General features: G+C 42.9%; 1 protein-coding gene across 1 annotated transcript; it reads right to left on the bottom strand.

Annotated features, from left to right (window-relative positions):
* Nucleotides 1-125: 125 nt before the first annotated feature.
* Nucleotides 126-20,293, bottom strand: fzd3a (frizzled class receptor 3a). Its single transcript, XM_029495917.1, has 9 exons — nucleotides 20,199-20,293; nucleotides 18,674-19,282; nucleotides 7,725-7,921; nucleotides 6,211-6,673; nucleotides 5,827-6,126; nucleotides 5,371-5,622; nucleotides 2,658-2,806; nucleotides 1,460-1,717; nucleotides 126-1,378 (listed from the first exon to the last, which is right to left on the bottom strand). The coding sequence occupies exons 2-9, from the start codon at nucleotides 18,887-18,889 to the stop codon at nucleotides 1,120-1,122; spliced, it is 2,094 nt and encodes a 697-aa protein (XP_029351777.1). The 5' UTR covers nucleotides 18,890-19,282; nucleotides 20,199-20,293; the 3' UTR covers nucleotides 126-1,119.
* Nucleotides 20,294-21,719: the final 1,426 nt, after the last annotated feature.

The raw sequence follows: 21,719 nt of genomic DNA, 5'->3' as shown, positions 1-21,719 counted from the left end.
GGTCAAAACAAAAAATAATGTATGGAACAGGCTGCCACACTTATGTGGAGAACTCATATTAACCCGACTCCGATGTATTTCAATAAAGCGGAGGGCTGTTACAAATACACTCCAGTGTGTGTCTGTGTGGTCATTTCTCAGTAACATTTTCTGGTCTTAAAAAAAAAAAAAAAACTTTTATTACAAATGAAAACAAGTTAAATTTTTACATCTGTGCACAGATTTAGCATCTAGAGGAAAAGTTGGCTCTAAAATTTACAATAACTATACAAGTAAGATGTTGTCAGGACGTCTAATTAGAGTGAGCTACTTTAAGGACTTCATCTATTCAGAGGTTTAGAGGAGTGTTCAGACAGAATAGAGAATTCAATCCCCAATTTGCCGTGAGCAACAATTAAACTGACTCAACATTTTTCCTCACTAGCTGCTTCACATCTTTCTTCTGAAATTACAATCACAGCTTCTGGGAAACTCACCTCTGCTTCTGTCTGAACACAAACATAAGGCAGGAGTTTGGACTCGGCTCTTTCATCCTCTGAACATTACACACAATGTTCACAGGAACAGTGAAGTTCCTCTGTATGAAAAACTGTTCAAATGAGACCAGAAACCAGCATTTCATCACTTTGAGCTCCAGTTTTTGGGATCAAGTAAAGCTGAGGAGATTATCGGGGAAACATCCACACCAGATCAGGTGCGAAAACGTTGATCAAAATAATCAAAAGTTTTCACAGCTCAACTTCTCATAAACTGAAAAATAATTGTGATGGCAGGAGTTGAAGTGGTGCTTCCACCTCCTCAGTGCTGAAAGCTCTGACCAGAAGAGAAGGCTCATAATGTTGTTCAAAGGTTGTCAGAAGTGGCTCAGTAGTTCAGGCCCAGCGCTGAGGCCTTGCCACCGGGACCTTCGGTTTTGGGATCAGCTCGTGGTTCAGGTGAAGCTGAGAACTTCTTAAGGCATTAGGCCACACCTCGTCTATAGTAAACTGTAGCTCTGGATACCTACAGCAGCTGCTCCTGTGCGTTCAGTCAAACACAGTCTGGTTCCTAACACATTCTCTATCTGTAGAAGAACACACGCTCGTCTTGGTCATGACTCTTCAGGAGAAGGATCATAGTTCAGGCTGTCCCGCAATCCTCCTCCAGGACTCTGTGGATCCCGTTTCCAGGGATACCGAGAACAGCCGGGGTGGCGCCGCTCAAGTCTCTGATGCTGCTGTGCCGCGACTGGCTCTCCAGTCGCTGGGTGGAGCCGTGCCGTGATAGGCTGTCAAGGCGATTGGTGCTGCAGTGCCTGGATTGTGATTGGTCGTTGAGACGAGGCATGCTGCCGTAGGGTAGCCGGTCTTCTGCAGCACGGAAACTGGAGGCTGTGTATCTGCACGGAGGGGAGGAACTATGAGTTACGGCTGTCACACTTTCTATTGAGGCCATTCACCCAAAAAAAGCTGGAACTCACCTGCCGTCTCTGGAACGGTGCAGGCTGCCATGGTAACTACTCATTTTGGAGCGTGCGCTGCGGACGGAGCCGGCTCGGCTGGTGCTGGCACTGGGTGGTTCATCCAGCATGGCCAGGTGGGTGGACGAGGCGTGGGTGGAGGTCCCCTGCGTGGACGTGCCCCGTGACTTCCTCACAATGGGCGTGTTGGGGTCCCTGAACAGCAGCTGGGCGAAGTCGGGCTCCTGCAGCACCTGTCGGCTGTCGTGGACCATCCCACTGCAGCAGGGGAAGGAGGAGGGGGTGGTGGAGGAGGAGGGGAGTGGCGGCAGGGAGGGCAGGGAGAGACGCAGGAGGGTGGGCAGGGACAGGGGGAAGGTGGTGAGGTGGTGGCAGTGGTAGAAGAGGATGGAGGAGTGAGTGGAGCAGGCAGTGGGAGAGGGAGTTAATGCTCTGAGTTTGGAGGGGAGGGGAGTGAGTGCAGAGAACGGCCTGTGTTCACCAACAAGCCACACACAGAGCACAGTAGAGCGGTAGAGTCACAGACACCGGGCTCAGATTCCTCAGCTCACACTTCAGGGTCATGTGTGTTTCCATGACAACATGCACAGCCTCTGAGTATTTAGCTGCTCACTTCAGTACTGTCCACTTTTCTCTGGTAGAGCTGACTGATCTGGTCCACTCTGGAGCAGATCCAGATCACTGATCAATCATTTTGCTCAGTAAGCAGTATAATGTAGCATCTGTGGTTTGTTCAGGTCTCAGCACCTGCAGCAGCTGACGAAAGCTATTCTTATTTATATACTTAAAGAGCCAGCACATCAACAACTTCACTTACAGTTCATCAGGACTACAATCTCTCACTGACTTTAAATTGCTTTTGTTGCTTAAAGCAAACAACTGCAGGGACTCAGGACCAGACTCTGGTGTCCATGCTGTGCTCCTTAAAGGCAGCTACTACAACATTACTTCATCCTACACTGTAAACACAAACTGCACATCAATTATATCATAATATAATATTTTCACATTAAAACCTCATCTCCTCTGTGGAAGTAAGACAGCCACATTGTTTCCAAATTAAAGCCTCATATGTTCCAACAGTACAGAGTGTATTGATACATATTTGTCTTCCTGTATTTAAATCAATTCCTGTGCAGTTGGACAAACCCGCTGTGTGGTCAACAACAAGTACAAAGAGTGTGTTTGAAGTACGTACTCTTTGCGTCTCTTGCCGTGGAAGAAGCTGGCCCACTCGAAGCAGGTCTTCTTACTGCCAACCCAGAACACAGAGGGGATTCCCACAATCAGCATCATCAGGTACTTGATGAGGAACAAGACCAGGTCTGGACGACTGGTGGTCTCCACCTACAGGACACACACGCCCAGACACAGGAAGTGGTTATTAATTGTCTTGATTGGGACAAGGCTAAAGCCAGTGAAGGACATACTCTCGTCCGTGTAAGGTTTGTCAGTGCGTGAGTAAGCGCTGCAAGGAGGGAGACAGAATGAGAGCGTTCGCAGCTAATACACCCACATATGGCCTGAAGGAAGGCAGAACTCTGATTTTATCTGGTTAATGTCAAAACAGTGTGCAGCGTTTTACACACATTTATTTGTCTTCCTGTTATTTTCAGGTATGTCACTGACTAAAAACCCAGCAGTGGAGGTCTTTGTGTAGACATCAGCATGTGAACTACTTACAAAGGTTCCTGCCTGCTGACAGCATGTTGATTCATTCCCACTCTAAGTGTTCACACATTGACAACAGAGGAGCTGCTGGAGGTGCGAACACACAGCAGCCAGCACAGTCATCCATCTCTGACTCCGCTTAAAGTCTCTTTTAAAAGGTAAATATCTCCAATCTTTTTTGATGTGTAGTTCTTCCTTGGCCAGTCAATCCTTTCTTACATGCTTATTTATGATGACTTATCCTGATGATAAATCTATTTATATCTTTGCTATTTTGCTGACATAAATGTTAATCTGAACTCCTACAGTACATTTTTATTTCAAAGCGTAAAATGTACTTACAAATGCACAATTTTGGTATGAATACAGTTTCAAGCCTATAATTGTAAAAGCTAATTTTTAGTCAGTAAAAATAAGTTCATTGGTGGTTTAGCAACACCACATCAGGGACGGCAGAACCACAGTTTCCTCCTCTCCTGCTTGCTCGCTTGCCTGCTGACACACACGTGTTCACTCATGCAGTCACACACAGATGTAGCTATGATGGCCTCATTACGAGTGGGCCAGGCAGAGAGCCCTGAGGCTCAGCCGTTCACAGATACACTCATTACAGCAGAGATAAGAGACTGGAAGACTACAGCCCACGTCCTCATTACAGAGTTTATGTCAGCAGCATCTACACAGCCGCTTCCAACTGCAACATCACATTCAGAGATCCAAACAGTTTGACGTAGTTTATGCAGCTACACCTAAAATTTGTTTCAAGGCTGAAAGAGCAGCCTTGGTCTTCTGCTCCTTTGACCAATCTCTTGAGGTTTGTGTGTGTGAGTATGTGGAATGGTGCATCACTTAGGAGCTGCTCATCACAGGAGAGGTCTGAGCCTCAGGGAAGTCTTTTAAGATAAATATAGTAAGGCACTTTGAGTCTACGCTCTCTGTTGATGCACGTTATGCACTTTGTGTGTTTGTGTGAATACAAACGTGTGCGTTCATGAACACAGTGCAGTTGGGGCGGGATGGAAAAGTTGAATCTTTGAGTGACTTTACACCTACAGGCCTTTCGACACGACACTGTTGTATCAGCCCTAACAACAGTGCTCAACTGCTCATGACATGCTTGTGTGTTACTGTGATGTGGGGCAGCTTGACCCATCACCCCCGTCCTCTCCCTGTAGAAACACTGGATTATTTCTGTGCTCTTACACAATGCAGTGTTTACATGACAGATTAAAAGCAGGACTCAGCAGCACAATGCATTTGATCTTTGTCCACTGCTCTTGGTTTCTTCCCCCAGCTACAGTTCTGTCTGACCACAATATCCGCTACAAATTATACAAATCACCCATTTTATCATTAGTTTATACAGAAACAGTCAATCAAAGTGACTGGGCTGAGATCTGTATTAAGTCAGAAAGGTCCCACTAGGAGTTGTCAAAACAACACACACACACACACACACACACACAAGTGGAATAGTCTGCACTACTGCACACCTACAACATTCCTTCACCACAACCCAAATCCACTTTAAACATGCAGCAGTAAAAGCGGATGTGCAAAGGCAGCAGCTCACATGGGAGGAGATACCTGGCTGAAAGAAGCAGAGAACAACAGATAAAGAGCTGTGTGAATTATTAACAGCTCTGTGAGATGAGCTGCAGCATGTGTGCTGATGCTGAAGGCTACTGCAGCTCTGTGAAGCAACTTCAGACGACTGAGAGTGTGTGTGTGTGTGTGTGTGTATGCGGACAGTGACTGTGTTTACACTTGTACAATATCTGTTCTTATTTGGGACATGGAGTCAGTATCTGTTCTTTAATGTTTGTGTACAAACACATCTGGCAGTCATCAGCTCCCTCCAGCTGTTACCTCCTGCTCTGCTTTCTAGTTTCCTTGCTCTCGGTTGTGCATTTAATGTGGAAAAACATCTGTGCAAATGGCATTGACTGTGTGTGAAGGAATGCATCAGCCTCTAAACTGCTATTAATACCTAAAATTCGTAAATTGGGATGTTCTTGATTCTGGGATATTACACTTACATACAGTATGATCAAGCTCTGGCAGAAATGATCACCTAAACACAGTAAAATCACATTTACTTTGACGCTGCTTCTGTCAAAAATTGTCATCAGTCCCTATTCTGTTAATTTGTTTGAAATAAGAGGTTCAGATATGGTGGAGGATTGGCTAAATCAGTCCAAAAGACCAGAAAAGGCTGCAGAGGAGTAAAGATAAGTCACCTGGTAAGGACAGGGGATGTGATAGTCTCTACACCTCTCCTGGACCCAGGTTGTCTCCCAGATAGCTCTGTAGCTGTTCTCGTAGAGGTAGCAGGCAAGAACGGTCAGCAGAGGGACCAGGTAGAGCACAGAGAACACGCCAATACGAATCATGAATTTGACCAGTTTTTCTTGGTTCTCCTTCTCTAATGGGATCTCCATGCGGACCCTGTTAAGTGCTGCGATGCCAGCCAGAAGCAACGCCACTCCTACCTATGAAGACATGAGAGGGGGGACACTGTTAAACATCAGAACTTACAGTTTGTATCTTATAGTAAACAGGTTATTTTTCCATTTATTCAAAATCAAAATTGGGGAAAAAGCTCCAGCATGCGCAAATAAACACTAGATATGGAGCTAAGGAGATTTAATTTTTTATTTTTACTGAATACAGTAGTCCATGATATTCTTCCTTACCACTACATCCAGTCCCAGTGGGACCAAGAGAAACCAACGCAGTGCTGCCAAGTTGTAGAGTCCCACGAAGCAAACACCACTGACACTATCACCCTCAATCTTGTTCATAGCAAGCAGAGTGACAGTCAGGACACCAGGGATGCCCCAAGCACAGGCATGGAAGAGCAGAGCCTTCTTCTCTATAGCCTCACTGCCCCACTTGGGAACAGCAGCCAGGAACCAGGTAATGGTCAGAATGACCCACCACACGCTGCCAGCCATGGTGAAGAAATACAGCACCATGAAAAGAAGAGTGCAGGCCTGAAGCAGAGAAAAAAAATGTGAGATTATTATCAGGGTATAGGCAGACAAGAACCAGAAGATGACTCGGACAGACTTTCTGACCTTATTGTGGGAGCCTTGAGTCACAGTTGAAGCTCGAAACCTTCCAGGACTTGCCGCATTACAGGAAACTTTGTCCTCCAACAGAAAGCCAAGGAAGAATACCAGAGACACCATCATGTAGCACACAGCATAAAATATAATTGGACGCTCAGGGTAGCGGAATCGTGACACATCGATGAGAAAAGTCAGGAAGGTGAAAAGAGTGGCAGACAGGCAGACAATGGACACCACCCCGATGAAGTAGCGGGCAAACATTAGCTCCTCCCGTGTGAAGTACATGTTGGGACAGGGGGGCGAGCAGTCCCGAACTCCCATGAAAGAGTAGCCGAGCTCTGGGTCGATCTTGAGTTCACGTGGACACCAGAAGCCGTAGTCTCTCTGCACTGAGATGGGGGATTCGGTTGAGTCCGAGCCGGACAGGAGGTCTGCGGGGCGGGGGTAGGGTTCGTCACAGTCTGGGAACCTGGGAGGAGAAAAGGATGATGGTAATATCATCTGTTCAGCCTTTAACAACAGATTACACACAGTGCCAGTGTGATGTAATGATGCCGTTTTCTGCCTTTCAGGCACCTGGTGTTTATGTCACCCTGCAGAGACTTGAAACTTATCTCAGACAGATTACCCATTCTAATGAGCATTTACTGCTTTGTTGTGATAGTTACATTATCAGTTTGTGCTACTATTTCATTGGGAGGAGACAGTGAAAGAGTGGAGAGGGGACAAGGCACAGAGATGGGGGATGACATGCAGCTGCCATCTACAGCATTCTTGGTTTCTCATGTCCGAGTTAGTATTGCTGGCTTGTGTGGGTACAGATTTTATGCATTTCTGTGTTAATCAGATGCCTGAGATTGAGATAACAGGAAAGGCATCATGTAAAAATCTTTGTAAAATCTTTGCTCTTGGCTCCATTTTAAGACTGAAAAAAGTTTATCACTGTTTTATTGTGGTGTTATTAATGTTGACATGTTTATTTCTTCTTTTGGGCAGAAAGTTTCGAAAGAATGGACAGTGGAGTCCAACAGTCTGAGACTAGTTTTCCATTATGTCAACATTTGGCCCTCGCTGTATTTGGACCAGCCAAATCTGCTGCTCCAATCTCCGGCTTCTCATTAGCACATATACGCAACACACCGAGCACTTCTCAACTACAATCCAACAATGTATATAGCATGTATCATTCAACTGACATCCTACATTTGATTCATAACCTGTTAAAACCTGTTTCTTTTTTATTTTGAGGCCCAACAGCACTTTTTTAATGCGAGTTATTCAAATCAGATGATGAGTTTGAACTCTTTCTTACCATCACATTTTACCTACAGAAACACGGAATTCCTCTTAGCCTCTGCGATTCTGTGATCATGAAAATCAATCACTTGTTATTTGCTTGCTCATCTAATGCTGTACTATTACTCTTCCCACAAAGGGAAGATCGTCTTAAGTTACTAATGCAGCAGGGTTGTTCCTGCCAAAATACATCCAGGGGACAGAATTATTACTGTTGTGACAACCTGTTGCAGTCCATCTCCTCTGGCCAACCGACGCCAAACATGTCCATTAGTTTGTAGCAGTCACTCTTTGCCTGCAGACAGAGCCGACGACAGGGCAGAGTCATTCGACCATACTCTGTGCACACTGGAGCATACAGCGCGCAAAGGAACATCCTGAGCTCTGGAGAGCACTGTAGGTTTACCATGGGATGGAACGGCTGCAGGCAGAGAGAGACAGAAAAAACATATAACAGACTTTTATTATATTATCACATCAAACACCAGCATGGAAATAATGTATCTTTCTTTTCCTAAAACCTCTTTCTGAAGACGACATTCTTCCTCTAGCCTGAAACAATGTGAATCAAACAGAAGCTCAAAAGGATCAGTGGAGCATGTCCTCTGACGGTTTATGGAGATGAGTCCATAAAAACAACTCTGGCCCCTTTCCCAATAATCCCCTCCACCTCAATAATTTCAGATCCCCCCTCCTCCATCTCTGCTCATTCCTTCCCTCTAACCTCCAACAAGGAGGACTACCCCCACCAGTGTACACACACACACACACACACACACACACACACACACACACACACACACACACACACACACACACACACACACACACACACACACACACACACACACACACACACACACACACACACACACACAGGGCTGCTTCTTCTGCTGACAGGGTCTTTGTGTTACTGGGAGGACCACACTGTGACTGACTGACACACTGTAGTAACGTGCATACATTCACACACATATAATCCAAAGAACTGACGGAAGTATATTATTTACATGCTAACACACCCACACAACAGCACAATAATGGTCTCACACATATAAACTGAGCCAAGAGGCAGTGGGAGTGCAGGAAGTATCTATGGGGCATGTTGTTAATATGCAAATAGCTCAGGATGAGTGTAGAGTGTGTGTCTGTATGTGAGCATGAGTGGGGAAGCTTATGGACATATCCATTATCCAACAGTGTTTGGTTACATGTGTCTGTATACACAAAATTGACATCTATCTGTGTGTGTCTGTGTGTCTATGTAAAGGCCTACAGCCACACCCAAGTCAGTCAGACAAACCCTACCCGTCCTCCCCCAAAATTTAAAGACAGAGGTCTATGTGACAGACAGGAACAGGGAGGGGGAAGGGAAGGGAAGGGAAAGGTGGGGAGGGGTGAGAAGAGGACAGGCAATTTGTATTTGTTAGAGAGCTGGGTATTAAAGAATTAAAGAGGGCACATCACTGTGCTTTAAAATTGTAAATTCTGAGCCCTACATCTTCAGTGTAATTTAAACAGAAGGACATGTACACTGATGTTTGCTGAATGCTGGCCATATTCCTGAAATTTGGCCAAATAGTAATAACAAAACTTAGCTTATTTATTTATTTTTTATTTATATATATATATATATATATATATATATATATATATATATATATATATATATATATATATATATATATATATATATATATATATATATATATATATATATATATATCTGTATATCTGTATATCTGTGTATAAAATGGGACACTGACAGAGTCAAAGGAAGAGCAGCTGGGCTCCAGATTGGATGTTGCACAGAAATATATAAGGAAATACATAAGGCTGAGTTTACGCTGATCAATGAATGTCTTAGCACTTTTATTCCCCAAATGTAAGCATAAAAAATACAGAGCATCCGAGTCGCCATACGCAGAAATCTCAGGAAAAAAATTTTTTAGTGATTTTAATTTCAACTTCAAAAAACAAAACAATGAGACAATTCATTCATTTAATCCTAGGCTTAATACAATGCAAACTATGTCTGCAGCATCCCACTCTCCTACAAATAAGTTTTCAGCTCAATATACAAAAGTCATTTTAGGGAGCGCTGATGCCGGTTTTTGCTCTTCTCTTAAAATTTTGCTTCCTACATTTCAATCAGGTTTTTGTTTAAAGCTACTGTAATGTACCACCTATGTATAGATATATGGTGATATGTCTACATTGGTGCATATCGCTTTCTTGACAACATGCCTGCCTGCCACCCACATGTGATGGCTTTATGTAAAAAAGGATTATAATGGATGTTAGGCTTGGCCCTCAAAGCACAAAGCACCCACATCCATGCAGCTTTTGTCATTGTCTTGTTCATATCACTTGTTCTGGCAAGAGGACATTCAGCTGCTGTGAAAGAGACAGAAAGTGATGATGAGACATACGGGAGGTGCTCAGACGGGTTAGTCATTTCCACTGTGAGGGATTAGAAATGGCTGAGTGTTGACAGGGATTTCTGATTACATGAAGAATCCGCAACGTGTATTAAAACCCTAGCCATAGCAGATCAGTTTTGCTGACTTGCACGCCTGTCATAACTTAGATGAATCAACTATTCAATCGTGTAATTTCTGTACAAATGGCGTTATCACGTTTCACTGGGCACCACTGTACGATGGCACAATGATACGAGCATGCTCTGAGCCACAATTATCTATGAAGCATAAAATCATCTGTTGTGAGAGTGATCCACCTTGAGCTGGGACTATTTCTGCAGATGGACCCTATCAATCACACTGCAGTGTTTCATGCCTTCCAACAGTAAAAACAGCCTCCTCTGCAACAAACCCAGTGTTACATCAAAGTTCCCCTCTTACAGGAAATCTGATTTATCCCGAAAGTAAAATTTTTCAGAGGAAAAGTTTGCTAATATTTTAAATTAAACACATAATTTTGTCCAGATTTCATCCAAATATCTGAAGACAGAATTGACAAAACTATTTTCCAACTGAAGCTAGCAGTGTTTATTACAGTGGAAAGTAACAATTATTCTTTAAATTGATGAATTTCTTCATTCGCTGATTACTGTTTGGTTCATAAAATGTCAAAAATAGCTGACAAATTCTGCCTTCTTCTTACATCTGATTGTCAATCCAAAGCCCCCAAATAATGAACAAAACTGGTAAATTTTCATATTCAAGAAGATGGAGATAGAATTTTGGCTGAAAGCCTGATGAATTATTTTCCAAATCGTAATTTATTTTCTGTCAGAATATTTGTTAGGATTTTTAATAACAATTTTCAATAATAAACTATGACGTTTTGATCCATGACAACAATTCAAAGCCTATAGTACTAGAAAGCCTCCAAGCAGCAAAGTGGAGCGTCAACATAGCCAGACAGAACAAGAGCATTACACTGACAAACTTCCTCAAAACAGATAGACATGTTGGAAGAGTTTGATTTCACAGCAACTTTGAAAGCATTAGGACTCGATACAATTATAACAAAAGGCACAACTGACAATAGCACTTTTGGACTATTACGTTACAGCTAAAGTCAGCTACAACAAGGTCAAGAAAACAGAGAATGGAAACTGGAGTATGCTGTTGCAAAGTCTATGCAGAGGCAACACACAAAAAAAAAAAAAAAAAGCACACAATCCTGTGGTTTACCCCACCCTACCACTGATCATCCTCGCTGTGACTCTGTGCACTCCTGTGACATCTATGACTTCATCTGCAGTGCTCTGTCACCGTGGCTCAACCACGCAAACATGATCTAATGCAGCTACAGTGGGCTTGTATCTTTGCTCTTCTACTCTTGATTCCTGCAGGCTACTGATATGCTCCATAGAGCACAATGTACTGCGATGTACTGCACTATCAACTTAGACGCCGCAGGAAACGGTTGAATAAATATATAGGCTACAAGTAGTGACTCCCTTCTGAAAAGCTTGGCTTCTCTTCATACTCATGCCTCTTCCTATTCATCATACTCTCCATTTTCTATTTATATACTCCTCTATCATCTATACCTCTTCCACCCCTCCTCCATCTCTTTCTCCTCTTCATTCTATAACAGTCAACCCATCATGGGAGCCAGCGTGGGTAGAACTAAACTAGTAGTAGATGGCTGCTTTACCCACACAGTCAGCATTCCAAACTATTCCAACCACCAACATTTTGAAGCCCTGCAGAGGCTCTGCACTCACCCAGTGTGCTAATGGCCACACTAGAAACAGCTGGTTAAGCACCGGTCCGATGAATGGCCAGGGGTTTGTCATGGCGCTTTCTACCACAGAACCAGCCGTGTAAAGGAGAATCAAGCATGTAATACAAAACTCTGTAGAATGGTGCAGGGCCTGGAGTGGTGGTATGCTAATGTAATTTCAGCTATGATCCCACTGCTACAGTCATTACATATTCATGGGAGTTTGTTAGGGGATTTTTGATCTCTGAAAATGTGGAATAATATGCCACTCTACAAATAGCAGGCTGACACACAGTCAGGCAGGCCAGTTAAGAGAAGCAGTGGATTCTGGGCCTAACAAACTATCCTCACATGGGATTAAATGCAGTTTTAAGGGATAGATTGTTTTTCTGTTAAAAAAAAAAAAAAAAAAGAACCAACTAAAACATGTTTTTCTTAATGGGAAATGGTTTTCAATTGTGTATGTTTAATTGTAGCTCTGACATAGCCACAGCGCAATGGATCCAGGTGGTGAACCATCTTTTAATCTGTTGATATATTATATCTTTCACACCAAGGAATCAGTGAATTTAAGTAAATAAAATTGTATTGTATGTACAATTATATTATTTAAACCCGTACTATTCCAGCTGTGACATGCCACAAATGTGTCAGGCCTCTTCTCTCTCTGGTGCTGGAGATAATGAAGTGTAAGGTTTCCATCCCCAAGTTTGCTCATTCCCCTTGCTGCTTTGCCACAGATAAAAATAATTTGATTAATTGGCAAACATCGCAGACTGAAACCACTGTCCCCATGAAATTCTAAAATTCTAGAATAATTACAGAAATATCTCACATTTGAAGTGAGATGTAATGAACATGAATTCCTGCATTTTGCATATTTATGTAGATTTCTGTTCCATGAAAAGATATAATCTTTAGAATATTAAGCCACATGCTTGACCTTAGTTTCACCTCCATCCATTATTTAGATTAACCAGCATCAGAACTGTCACAATATTAATTATTAATCCTGCCTAGTCCAATGAAGTGCATCCAAATGTGGCTGCAGTGCCGTCCTAATGCCTAAGTAATTTGTTTTTAATAAAGGCTCTGAGTCAGCTGTTAAGGCGCTGTGAGTGATGAATCACTGACAAAGAAGCACACCACTGCCAACTGGTCTGTGTTGATCTCTTCTCTCATAAACACCTCCTAGTAACCTCTCTTCCCATCATCCCCCTTTCCTCTCTCAGCCCCTCTCACTCCTGCATTTTTCTCCCTCTCTCCCCCTTTATCCTCTTCTACTGCCATTGCAATTCTCCAAATTTCCAAGCTCTGCACCATGGCGACGAGTGATGCATCACCGAGGTGGAGGAGGAAGAGGGAGGAGGGCAGGGTTCGAGGAGGTCAGGGTGCGGGGCGGAGGGGACCACCTCCTGGGAGGCAAGAAAGCCTCTGCTCCCTTTGTTAACAGCACAATTGGGACCGTTTCCTGGGCAACGGGTGAGCCCAGCGTAGGGGGGAGGGGGACAACAAAAGGGATGGGGGAGTGGGGGGGGTCGAGAGGGTGAAGAGAGAGAGAGAGCAAGACAGAGAGAGACAGAGAGAGACAGAGAGAGAGAGGAAGGATGGGTTGACAGAGTCGGCTGTGTCATTCACTGCTAAGAAAGTTTTTGAAAACCTAGAGCTCTAACTGTGTGTAATGGCCACACAAACAAGCACACAGAACAACGTTGTTGTGGACCAGCAACTTGTACTCTGGATGTGCTTCTCATTCACTCCACAGCCAATAAACAGGGTGTTGGACATTAAATAAAACAAGAGCCTCCTTTATAGCTTGGGTCACGCTGGGTAGGATTTATCAGACCATGTTGTGTCGGCATGTGTGTGTCCTTTGATGGGATACATCTTTACTAGCTCCACAATAAGCAAGTTAAAGTGGGCACTTTTTAGTTCACTGCAGCATTATTAACAGACTTAGAGCTATCACACAGCTTTATCAGCATTTTCCAGAGATACACATTCACTAACTCGGGCGCACACAAACACACACAACCATAAACCCACACTCTTATTTACAAATCCATTCACGCAGCTTGGGTGGAGGATCTAGGTTATTCTAAACAGCAGATGCAACATGACACAGTTTATCTGGATGTGTTGTAAACCTGAGACAAGAGGCTGAGTTAACAACCTGAAAGGAGGAGGAAATGAGTGGAAGTGGGACTGAGCAGATTAAAAACAGACCATTGATTAGTCTTTGTGTCACTGCATGCCCTTCACACAAAACATCATGTGACAAAGGCATAAAATCAAGATGCGCGACAAAAAGGCAGCGTAACCTGTATATCACCATTAACTTTCACAACAGTGACAAAGAAAAACCACTCTCTGGATTTCCAAAGGACACATTCATGAGAATTTCTTTAATCTTGCAGCCATTAAAAATGATTTGCTGGCTTGGCTCTGACTTCCTGTAAACACACCCTTTATCAGCCTAATTCAATTAGCATCTTTAGTTGGTCGTGACCGTAGGTTCTCTCGTCTGGCCTTGAAGAAATGGTCAAATAACCCATAGTCTCATTTCCTTTACCATAACAGTCTCATGACTCCTCTAAAAACCACCGCTATCACCCTATTGTTCATTTTTTTCTGCTAAATATATGAGTATTTTGGCTTTGATAATAATAAAGGTTTACTTTGCTCCCAGTTGAGAAAACATATTCTACACTCCTTGCAGGGATACAACATACATTTTCCAGAAGGCATTAATTCGCAATTATTTTTGTTACAAGGATTCTTTCAAATTTTATAGCAGAATATGTACATTCAGTTTCGTTTGCAGCGCATTTCTCATTTGCCATAATTTGTCAGTACACGAAGAGCCAACCTTAGATGAAAGATGGTAATGTTAACAGCATTAGACAGCATTTTTAGAAATATAAAGACAAATCCACAGCCGATGACGCTGCTGGAGACACATCTGGTAGCTATACTGTGCATCTCCAAAGAAGGGGATTTAAGGCCTTTTCTTTTTTTTCTTTTTATGATGCCAGTCAAATCCGTCACACTCCCGCTTATCTTATGAGTGTGGTACAGTATCATTGCGACACAGAAATAACCCATTCCCAGCCCTGAGGCCGCTGTCCCACTTCAGCTCTGAGGTCATTCCTCGGTCAGCGATGATTGACAGAGAGGATGAGTTCCAAAACAGAAAATCCTCTTTTTAGAAATTACCTTATTTGTGGCGTCTCCTGCTCCGACAGCCACAGAGCATTTCCCTTGCAAAACCTCAATGAAACCTTTTTGTCCTTATGAATGTGCACATTTCTGTTACAATGCTACGACCTAAGACAAAAATACTAAACAATTGGTGAACAATTTGTACAAAATGTCCAACATCAATTTGACATTTTCTACCTCAGCAGACAAAGAAAACAGGAAAGTTTCTGGAAAGATAATTAAATAAACTGTGTTCACATTCCTAAAAGACAATAACCTTGAAAAGACTTTGAAAACCAAGACATGAAAAAGGAAATCCAGAAAGACACAGCTTCAGGGGGGTTTAGACAAAAACCGCAAGAACGACAGGCATTGGTTTTCGTCCAATTCCCCGTTTCTCCACGGTGCAGGGCATTCATCATTATTAACATGGCTATTCAGTGGAGCTAATTCCCTTTAAAAATCAACTGTCAATTCTCATTTGGTTGCCCTCAACATCTTAAAAGCTTTGAATTCTCCAATGAACTGGATCTAGGACAACTTATCTAGAAAACAAGAGCCAAACAGAGGCATAGTCTCCGTTATTTGGAACCTATTTGGTGTCCATATGTTTTCCACCAAGCATTTCTAAGCAATAAAAGAGACTTAATTGTGGATCCATGACCAATCAAAGTGAACACCGTCGAAAGCAAAAGTGCTTTGCTCTGTTTAATCCAACCCACACATGTTGATGAGGTGCAAAAAGTGATCCTTAGAACAAAACATTACTAGATTAATAACACCTTGATTAAAACCACCTCACAATTCTCATATAAATATTAATATCAAAATATTAATAAAGGGTAGCACGGCGGCATGTCTGTATGTTCTCCCCATGTCTGCATTGGGTTTCCTCCCACCGTCCAAAGACATGTTTAGGTTAACTGGTGACTCTAAATTATCCATAGGTGTGAGTGGTTGTCTGTCTCTGTGTGTTGGCCCTGTGATGGACTGCTGACCTGTCTAGGGTGTGCCCAAGCCTCACCCAATGGGAGCTGGGATTGGCTCCAGCCCCCCCAATGACCCAGAAATGGATTAGCGATAGAAGATGAATGAATGAACAAACAAACATTTAAAAAAATTAATAAATAATAATAATAAAAACACTTTACGAAGATCATTGATAGACATGACAGAGTAACACAGATAGTCATAACTTAGCAATGACAAGGAAAGACAGCGTAGATATGAGCAGGTGGAAAGACAGGAGAAGAGAAAGGTGCATCTGAGGTGTGGTATGAAGCTGAAGTGATGCTGCATGCTTCCACAGCCAGGGAGTGCATGTTTAGAGGTTACATAACCCTGGATTTCTGTACCAAACCACTCCTCCTACCTACCATCTCTCCCTCTCTCACCCAGTGTGTACTCTGCTGAGCACTACACAGTGAAGAAGGCACAGATGGTCAGCAGTACTTTGCAGATCAACATTCTCACTGCATCATGACAGGGCGGGGCCTGGTCAAAGGGTAAAAGTGAGAGAGGACACAGGAGCCAATAGCCACAAGATGCTCAAGATGGATTAACTAAGATAAATATAGAAGGATGGATTGATAAGTACACACAGAGAGGCAGGCAAACGGAGCATCCAATCTAATGTTTTGGTGCAGTCTGGCCAGTAATTGCTCGATAGATTGAGCTTCCAGAGAGAGATCAGCCCACATAGAGGATGGGATTAACTTAACGAAGTGATGCATCTGCTTCATGATTGTGTTTAAATGCCTAACTCGACATTACACAGAGGATAACAGCCACAACAGTCAGATGGTCTGGCTGGTAATCTATAGATTATCTAAAAAGATGAAACAATAAAATACAGACTAAACACTGGAATCTGAGCTTTAATCTTCAACTGAACCAAACTGAAACAAAGTGTGGTATCCTCACTCCCAAACAGGATAACAAACTGTCTAAAAGCCTGTTATGTAAAATGGGCTTTGTGCCTAACAAACTGATGTAAAGAGTCACTACACAAAGTGGTAAACCGCTCTGCCTGTCACCATGCCAGATGTGCAGCAAGAACTATTTTAGGACAACATGCCCTACAAATTCAGTGGAGTTTAAAAATGTACCATTCTCCTGGCCCCCAGGGACAAATATTAAAACTTAATTTTCTGCTTAATGTTTTGGTAATACACTCCCAGTCCCCGGAGCAAGGGGAGCCCAATTAGAGTAGGTTTGCACTTTGATATTACCAACTCTCAGCACATACCCAGTTAGCCATGGTGATAACTGTGTCGGCTGCTGATGACCATGGGGCAGGCAGTGCAGTCGACACACTGAACCACTTATTCAACATGTGAGGAAAACTAATTAGTTCCAAATCATTTTCACAAACCCTCATTCAAACCTGTGTAACATATACAGAGCGCATGTTTGTTTGCAGGTGTCCATTTTTTTTTCTGTTCAGCCACGACTATCTGCAATACAACAGAGGAAAAGGGGCCAGGGAAAATGCTCAGCAAACGGTCAGACATGGAAAGAAAAGAGGGAGAATGAAAAGGGAAAAACAAAACAAAAGAGAAGGTGAAAATGTTTAAGGAGGGAATGAGGGGAAAAAAAAACCAAAAGCATCTACTACAATTCCATCTATCATCTATGGTTGAAGCTATCTTGCACTTGCTGCCTCTGCTGCTGCTGCTGCTGCATATATCTTAGTGAAAGTTATGTGAGGATCCTCCAGCTTTACAATAACAGTAAATTAATTTTTTTGTGTGAATCATTTAAACTAGTCTAACTGCATAAAGATCTGCAATTACATATGCTATAGACTGGATAACATCTTTCAATAAAATTGAATGACTTTAAAAGACAAGTTGCATGAAAGTTTTCTGAAAATCTTCTGCACATTTTACTATATATGACCTAAACATAAAATGACATATAATATGATGATTTGTACCAGACGTTTCTGCTTTTCATTTATCTGGTATTTTCATTAAAGAAAAAAAAAAACAAAAAACAAAACTATTAATGGCTTGCCAAAATAGTTGCCAGTTGAATTTTTTTTTTCAACTAAAACTCCCTTGTTTTGTTGCAAATGTATTTTCACCTTCTTATCCACATTTGCAACCATTTTGAATAACACACTATAAATTCAGATGACTATTGTAATATAGGAAGAGACTATATCAGCAAAAAATAAAATATATCTTAAAATATCCTAACCCTATCTAACCCTAACCCTAACCCTAGTCAGGTACAAGTCGATTAGATAACCAATTTGGTCCTCATTTCATAGCATAGTAGAACTTAGTGCTCATTGACAGTAAATCCCAATTACTCTGATATTTACAATGAGCTTTGCTTCTAAACTGTTACCATCACTAGGCCAAACCGCTTGCAGTTAAATCTTATTTTTGATATTCTTCTTTTTTTTTTTTTTTTACCAAAAAATGTTTATTACAAATCAAGCGCTTCTTGTTTGTTGCATTGTGTCTGCTGAAGAGGTGTGGTGAATAGTAAAGCTGCTTCATATGGTCATGTTTCAGTAAGCTCAGGATCAAACTGTGTCTTAAAATCTTTCCCCGAACTGAACAAGACAGAAGCGCAGATTTCTGTTCCTTAAATATCCATGATTAAATAACAGCCCTGAACTAAAAAAAAAAGAAAAAAAAAAAAAGAGAAAGCCAATACATATCTGAATTACCCCCGACAAGCTGACATGTTAACAGATTACAGAATCAGAATTGGAAAAGCTTTTTACACAACCACGTGTCTCAGAAGTGTACTGTACCTCCATGGCGAGAGCGGCGGTTTGCTGGTCATAATGGTTGAGTATGTTGGGCATGAAGGTGGAGTTGTAGGGCAGCCCCTGACACATGCGCAGGGTGATGGGCTCGCAGGTGAACAGACTGTGGCTCCCTGCTGCTGCATCCATGGGGATGGCAACACACACCGTCAGCATGGACACTGACAGCACCCACAGGAGATCCATGACTGATCCGTACATAAGGGAAGAAGAAAGATCCAGGGGATGGCAGGTTAGGACGACAGGTGGAGCCCCGTTAGCATCTGGCTCATTCAGCAGGAAGGGATGATCGCAGGCCTTTAGGACTGTCTTCTACACTGTTCCTCCTCTTCACATCACAGAGAAAAAGTCTGGGTCGGACAGCACAATCCAACATGGCCATGATCGAGGCTGGCTGCATCCATAACTGTGGCGATTCTTGCAGGACTGTGTCACAGAACCTCCATCACCTGAGAGAGGCTGTGGTCCTTTAAGACGCTGCACTGCGACCGAATGGCTCGCACTCCCTCCCTCTCCTGCCTTGAAGGACGACGAAGATGATGCTTCAGAGAAAAATGATGACAGCCAACGATGGAAATAATGTTAGTCTGAAACCTGAAAAGTAAAACCACAAAAAAAAAAATAGCAAATTCAGCTTAACAGTCAGAGGGTAAATTAATATTTTATCTATTATTATTATTTTACACAAACCACAAATCATTCATTTTACACAAAAAGCTGACTGAGAACATGATGTATAGGTGAGCTACACCAAGGAGGTCTGGTAATTGTTTTTTCAGTCACTAACTGAGGTGATGTGTGAAGGGGATGAATTAGATTACAAACAGCATTAATGACCAGAAATATATCACAGTCTCACACACACACACAGAAAAAAAACAGCAAAAATGATCAGGAACACGGGCGGTTCAAATCACTCCAATATTTTCGCATTAATTTACAGGTTTTCGTTGTAGTCCTGAAATGACTAAATCTGTAGCATTGCCGTTATTGTGATAACGTACTCTGTACATTTAAGTGCAGTTGATACGTTTTCTGCACACCCTGACCAACGCCTTTCCATTCTCTGTCAGCTGGTGGATAAAGCAGAGCCGGGAAACAGGTCCAGGTGTGTCTGAGCTACTTTCCTGTGATATTAGCAGCCCACCTGTGCGCCACCACGGACCGGCTCCTCCTATGGCTGCTCGCCGGGCGTTTCACGCACTAATTGCCGCTCATGAATGAGGGAGTATCGGTGTAACGTTAGCGGGAGGTTGCTCCCGGTTGTGACCGAGCCCCCGCCCTCAGTACCGGGCTCACCTTTTTTTTTTTTTTTTTGATGTTTCGTTACACCGATAGAAACGTCAAGCGGCGCCGCGCAGACAAAAGATGACGGTTACTTCATCCGATAGCAGCCGCGTCCCTTCGCTTCAGCTCAGCCCGAGCCGGAGGCGGCGGGGCCGGCTGCTGGCCGCTAATTCGCCGGCAGACCGAAGGAGGAGAGACCGCAAACCTTCATCGGTAACTTTACCTGAGTTTTGGCCCGGAATTCAACTGCAGCGACGGGATCCTCGCCGTTCCGCTCACTGGTAACAATGAGCGAGCGTCCTTCAACCAGCGGCGTCCTCACCTCTCTCACCCCGCACTCCCCCCCCTCTCTCCCTCCGCTCGGCCCGCCGTCAACTGCGAGAGGTTTTAGAAAATGGCTTCCAGTCAAAACCGTCAAATTAAAAGCCCCGTGAGGACACTGTCAGGGTTTTAAAATGTAGAAAGCCAAAAGTAGAAATAAAGAGGGGGAAAAAAGCAAAAACAAATAAAAAACTTCACTCAGTGAATTTAGGGAGGGGTTTTTTTTCACTTTATTTTTTCCAATAGTTTAAAACCCATGCATAAGTCTATATTTAGATGCTCTACTGTAACACAACTTCAAAAAAGAGCAAAACTTCAGAGTTTATCCGTATACTTCTGATTCCAATATTTATTTATCACTTATAATGTCTAGTTCCCTTCAGGCATCGGCATTATTATATAAAAATCTTTAGCGCCAGTGGCTACGTTAGATTAGACTTTACACTATCAACCAGATACAACTGTAGACGGATGCTTAAACACTGGAAAGTTATATTTATTCTAATCTGCGTGAAATCTAAAATTATATGATGCTTATATGATCACATAAATCAACAACTGAAAATCTTACTGCGGTTTAATATATCATTTTGAAGGAGTGCTCTCAGTGTTTCCGGTTTGCTCTGCCTCGGTATTTGTAACTTGTCTCATCTCTTTCCTCTTTCTTCACAGCAGGTTTTCTGCCTTTATTGCGCGCGGTCGCCCATCCGAGCACGAGCAGGCCCTGTGCTTCTGAATGGGAAAGTTCAGGGCCCGGTGGGACGGAGTGTTTCCCATCACAAGGGCCTAAATGTGCTTTCAAGTGAAGCTGCAGCTGCGGGCCAGACGCAGTAATGTGTAGAGAAGCCCCCGAGCCAACGCCTATATGAGGCTTTTATAATGGAGCTACAATACTGCCTCAACTCCTGCTACTGCAGTCATCTTCATCATCTTCATCACGTCATAGTTAGAAAAGTCACAGCAATTATGTGAACTTTATATACATGCATGTTATGCAATTAATGTTTACACAGTTGGCCCAACTCTATTTCAATTGTCCTGTCGTTCTAGGAATCGTTTTTTCCCCCCCAGTGTCTCACATATATTCTTGTGAAGGATACTTGCTTCACAAGAATACAGACATCTTTTTGTCGCATCAGTGTGTAGGAAGAAGATGGTCTCTACAGAAATTGCAGCGTCAGGCCCTCTGTGTTACATTTGTCATCATTAGAGCCACCGAGGCCTGCATACTCCACACTCTCCACCGCGGTTGGCTTTGCAGCACCCCCCTCGTGTGTGGCAGGCCGTGACGAGCCAGTCAGTGTAAGGAGAGCACACTCACTGTTACTATGGAAACAAGTAAACTGTGCACAGGGGAGTGGGAAGACGAAGTGGAGTTTGGGTGTACGGGCACAAAGGCCATCGGGGACAGATACACAAAGTG

This window comes from Echeneis naucrates, chromosome 24 (assembly GCF_900963305.1).
Source record: "Echeneis naucrates chromosome 24, fEcheNa1.1, whole genome shotgun sequence".
NCBI classification, from domain to species: domain Eukaryota; kingdom Metazoa; phylum Chordata; class Actinopteri; order Carangiformes; family Echeneidae; genus Echeneis; species Echeneis naucrates.
Note: the sequence above shows the minus strand (reverse complement) of the source record. Positions and strands in the feature narration are given on the sequence as shown.

What these genes read in the sequence shown, in the direction of transcription:
- fzd3a (XM_029495917.1), bottom strand. Translation starts at nt 18,889, where the DNA reads ATGTACGGATCAGTCATGGATCTCCTGTGGGTGCTGTCAGTGTCCATG. An exon ending in CACTGGGACTGGATGTAGTG is followed by an intron (nt 5,623 to 5,826) that starts GTAAGGAAGAAT and finishes ATGTCTTCATAG; the next exon opens with GTAGGAGTGGCGTTGCTTCT. An exon ending in CACCGTTCCAGAGACGGCAG is followed by an intron (nt 1,379 to 1,459) that starts GTGAGTTCCAGC and finishes CCCTCCGTGCAG; the next exon opens with ATACACAGCCTCCAGTTTCC.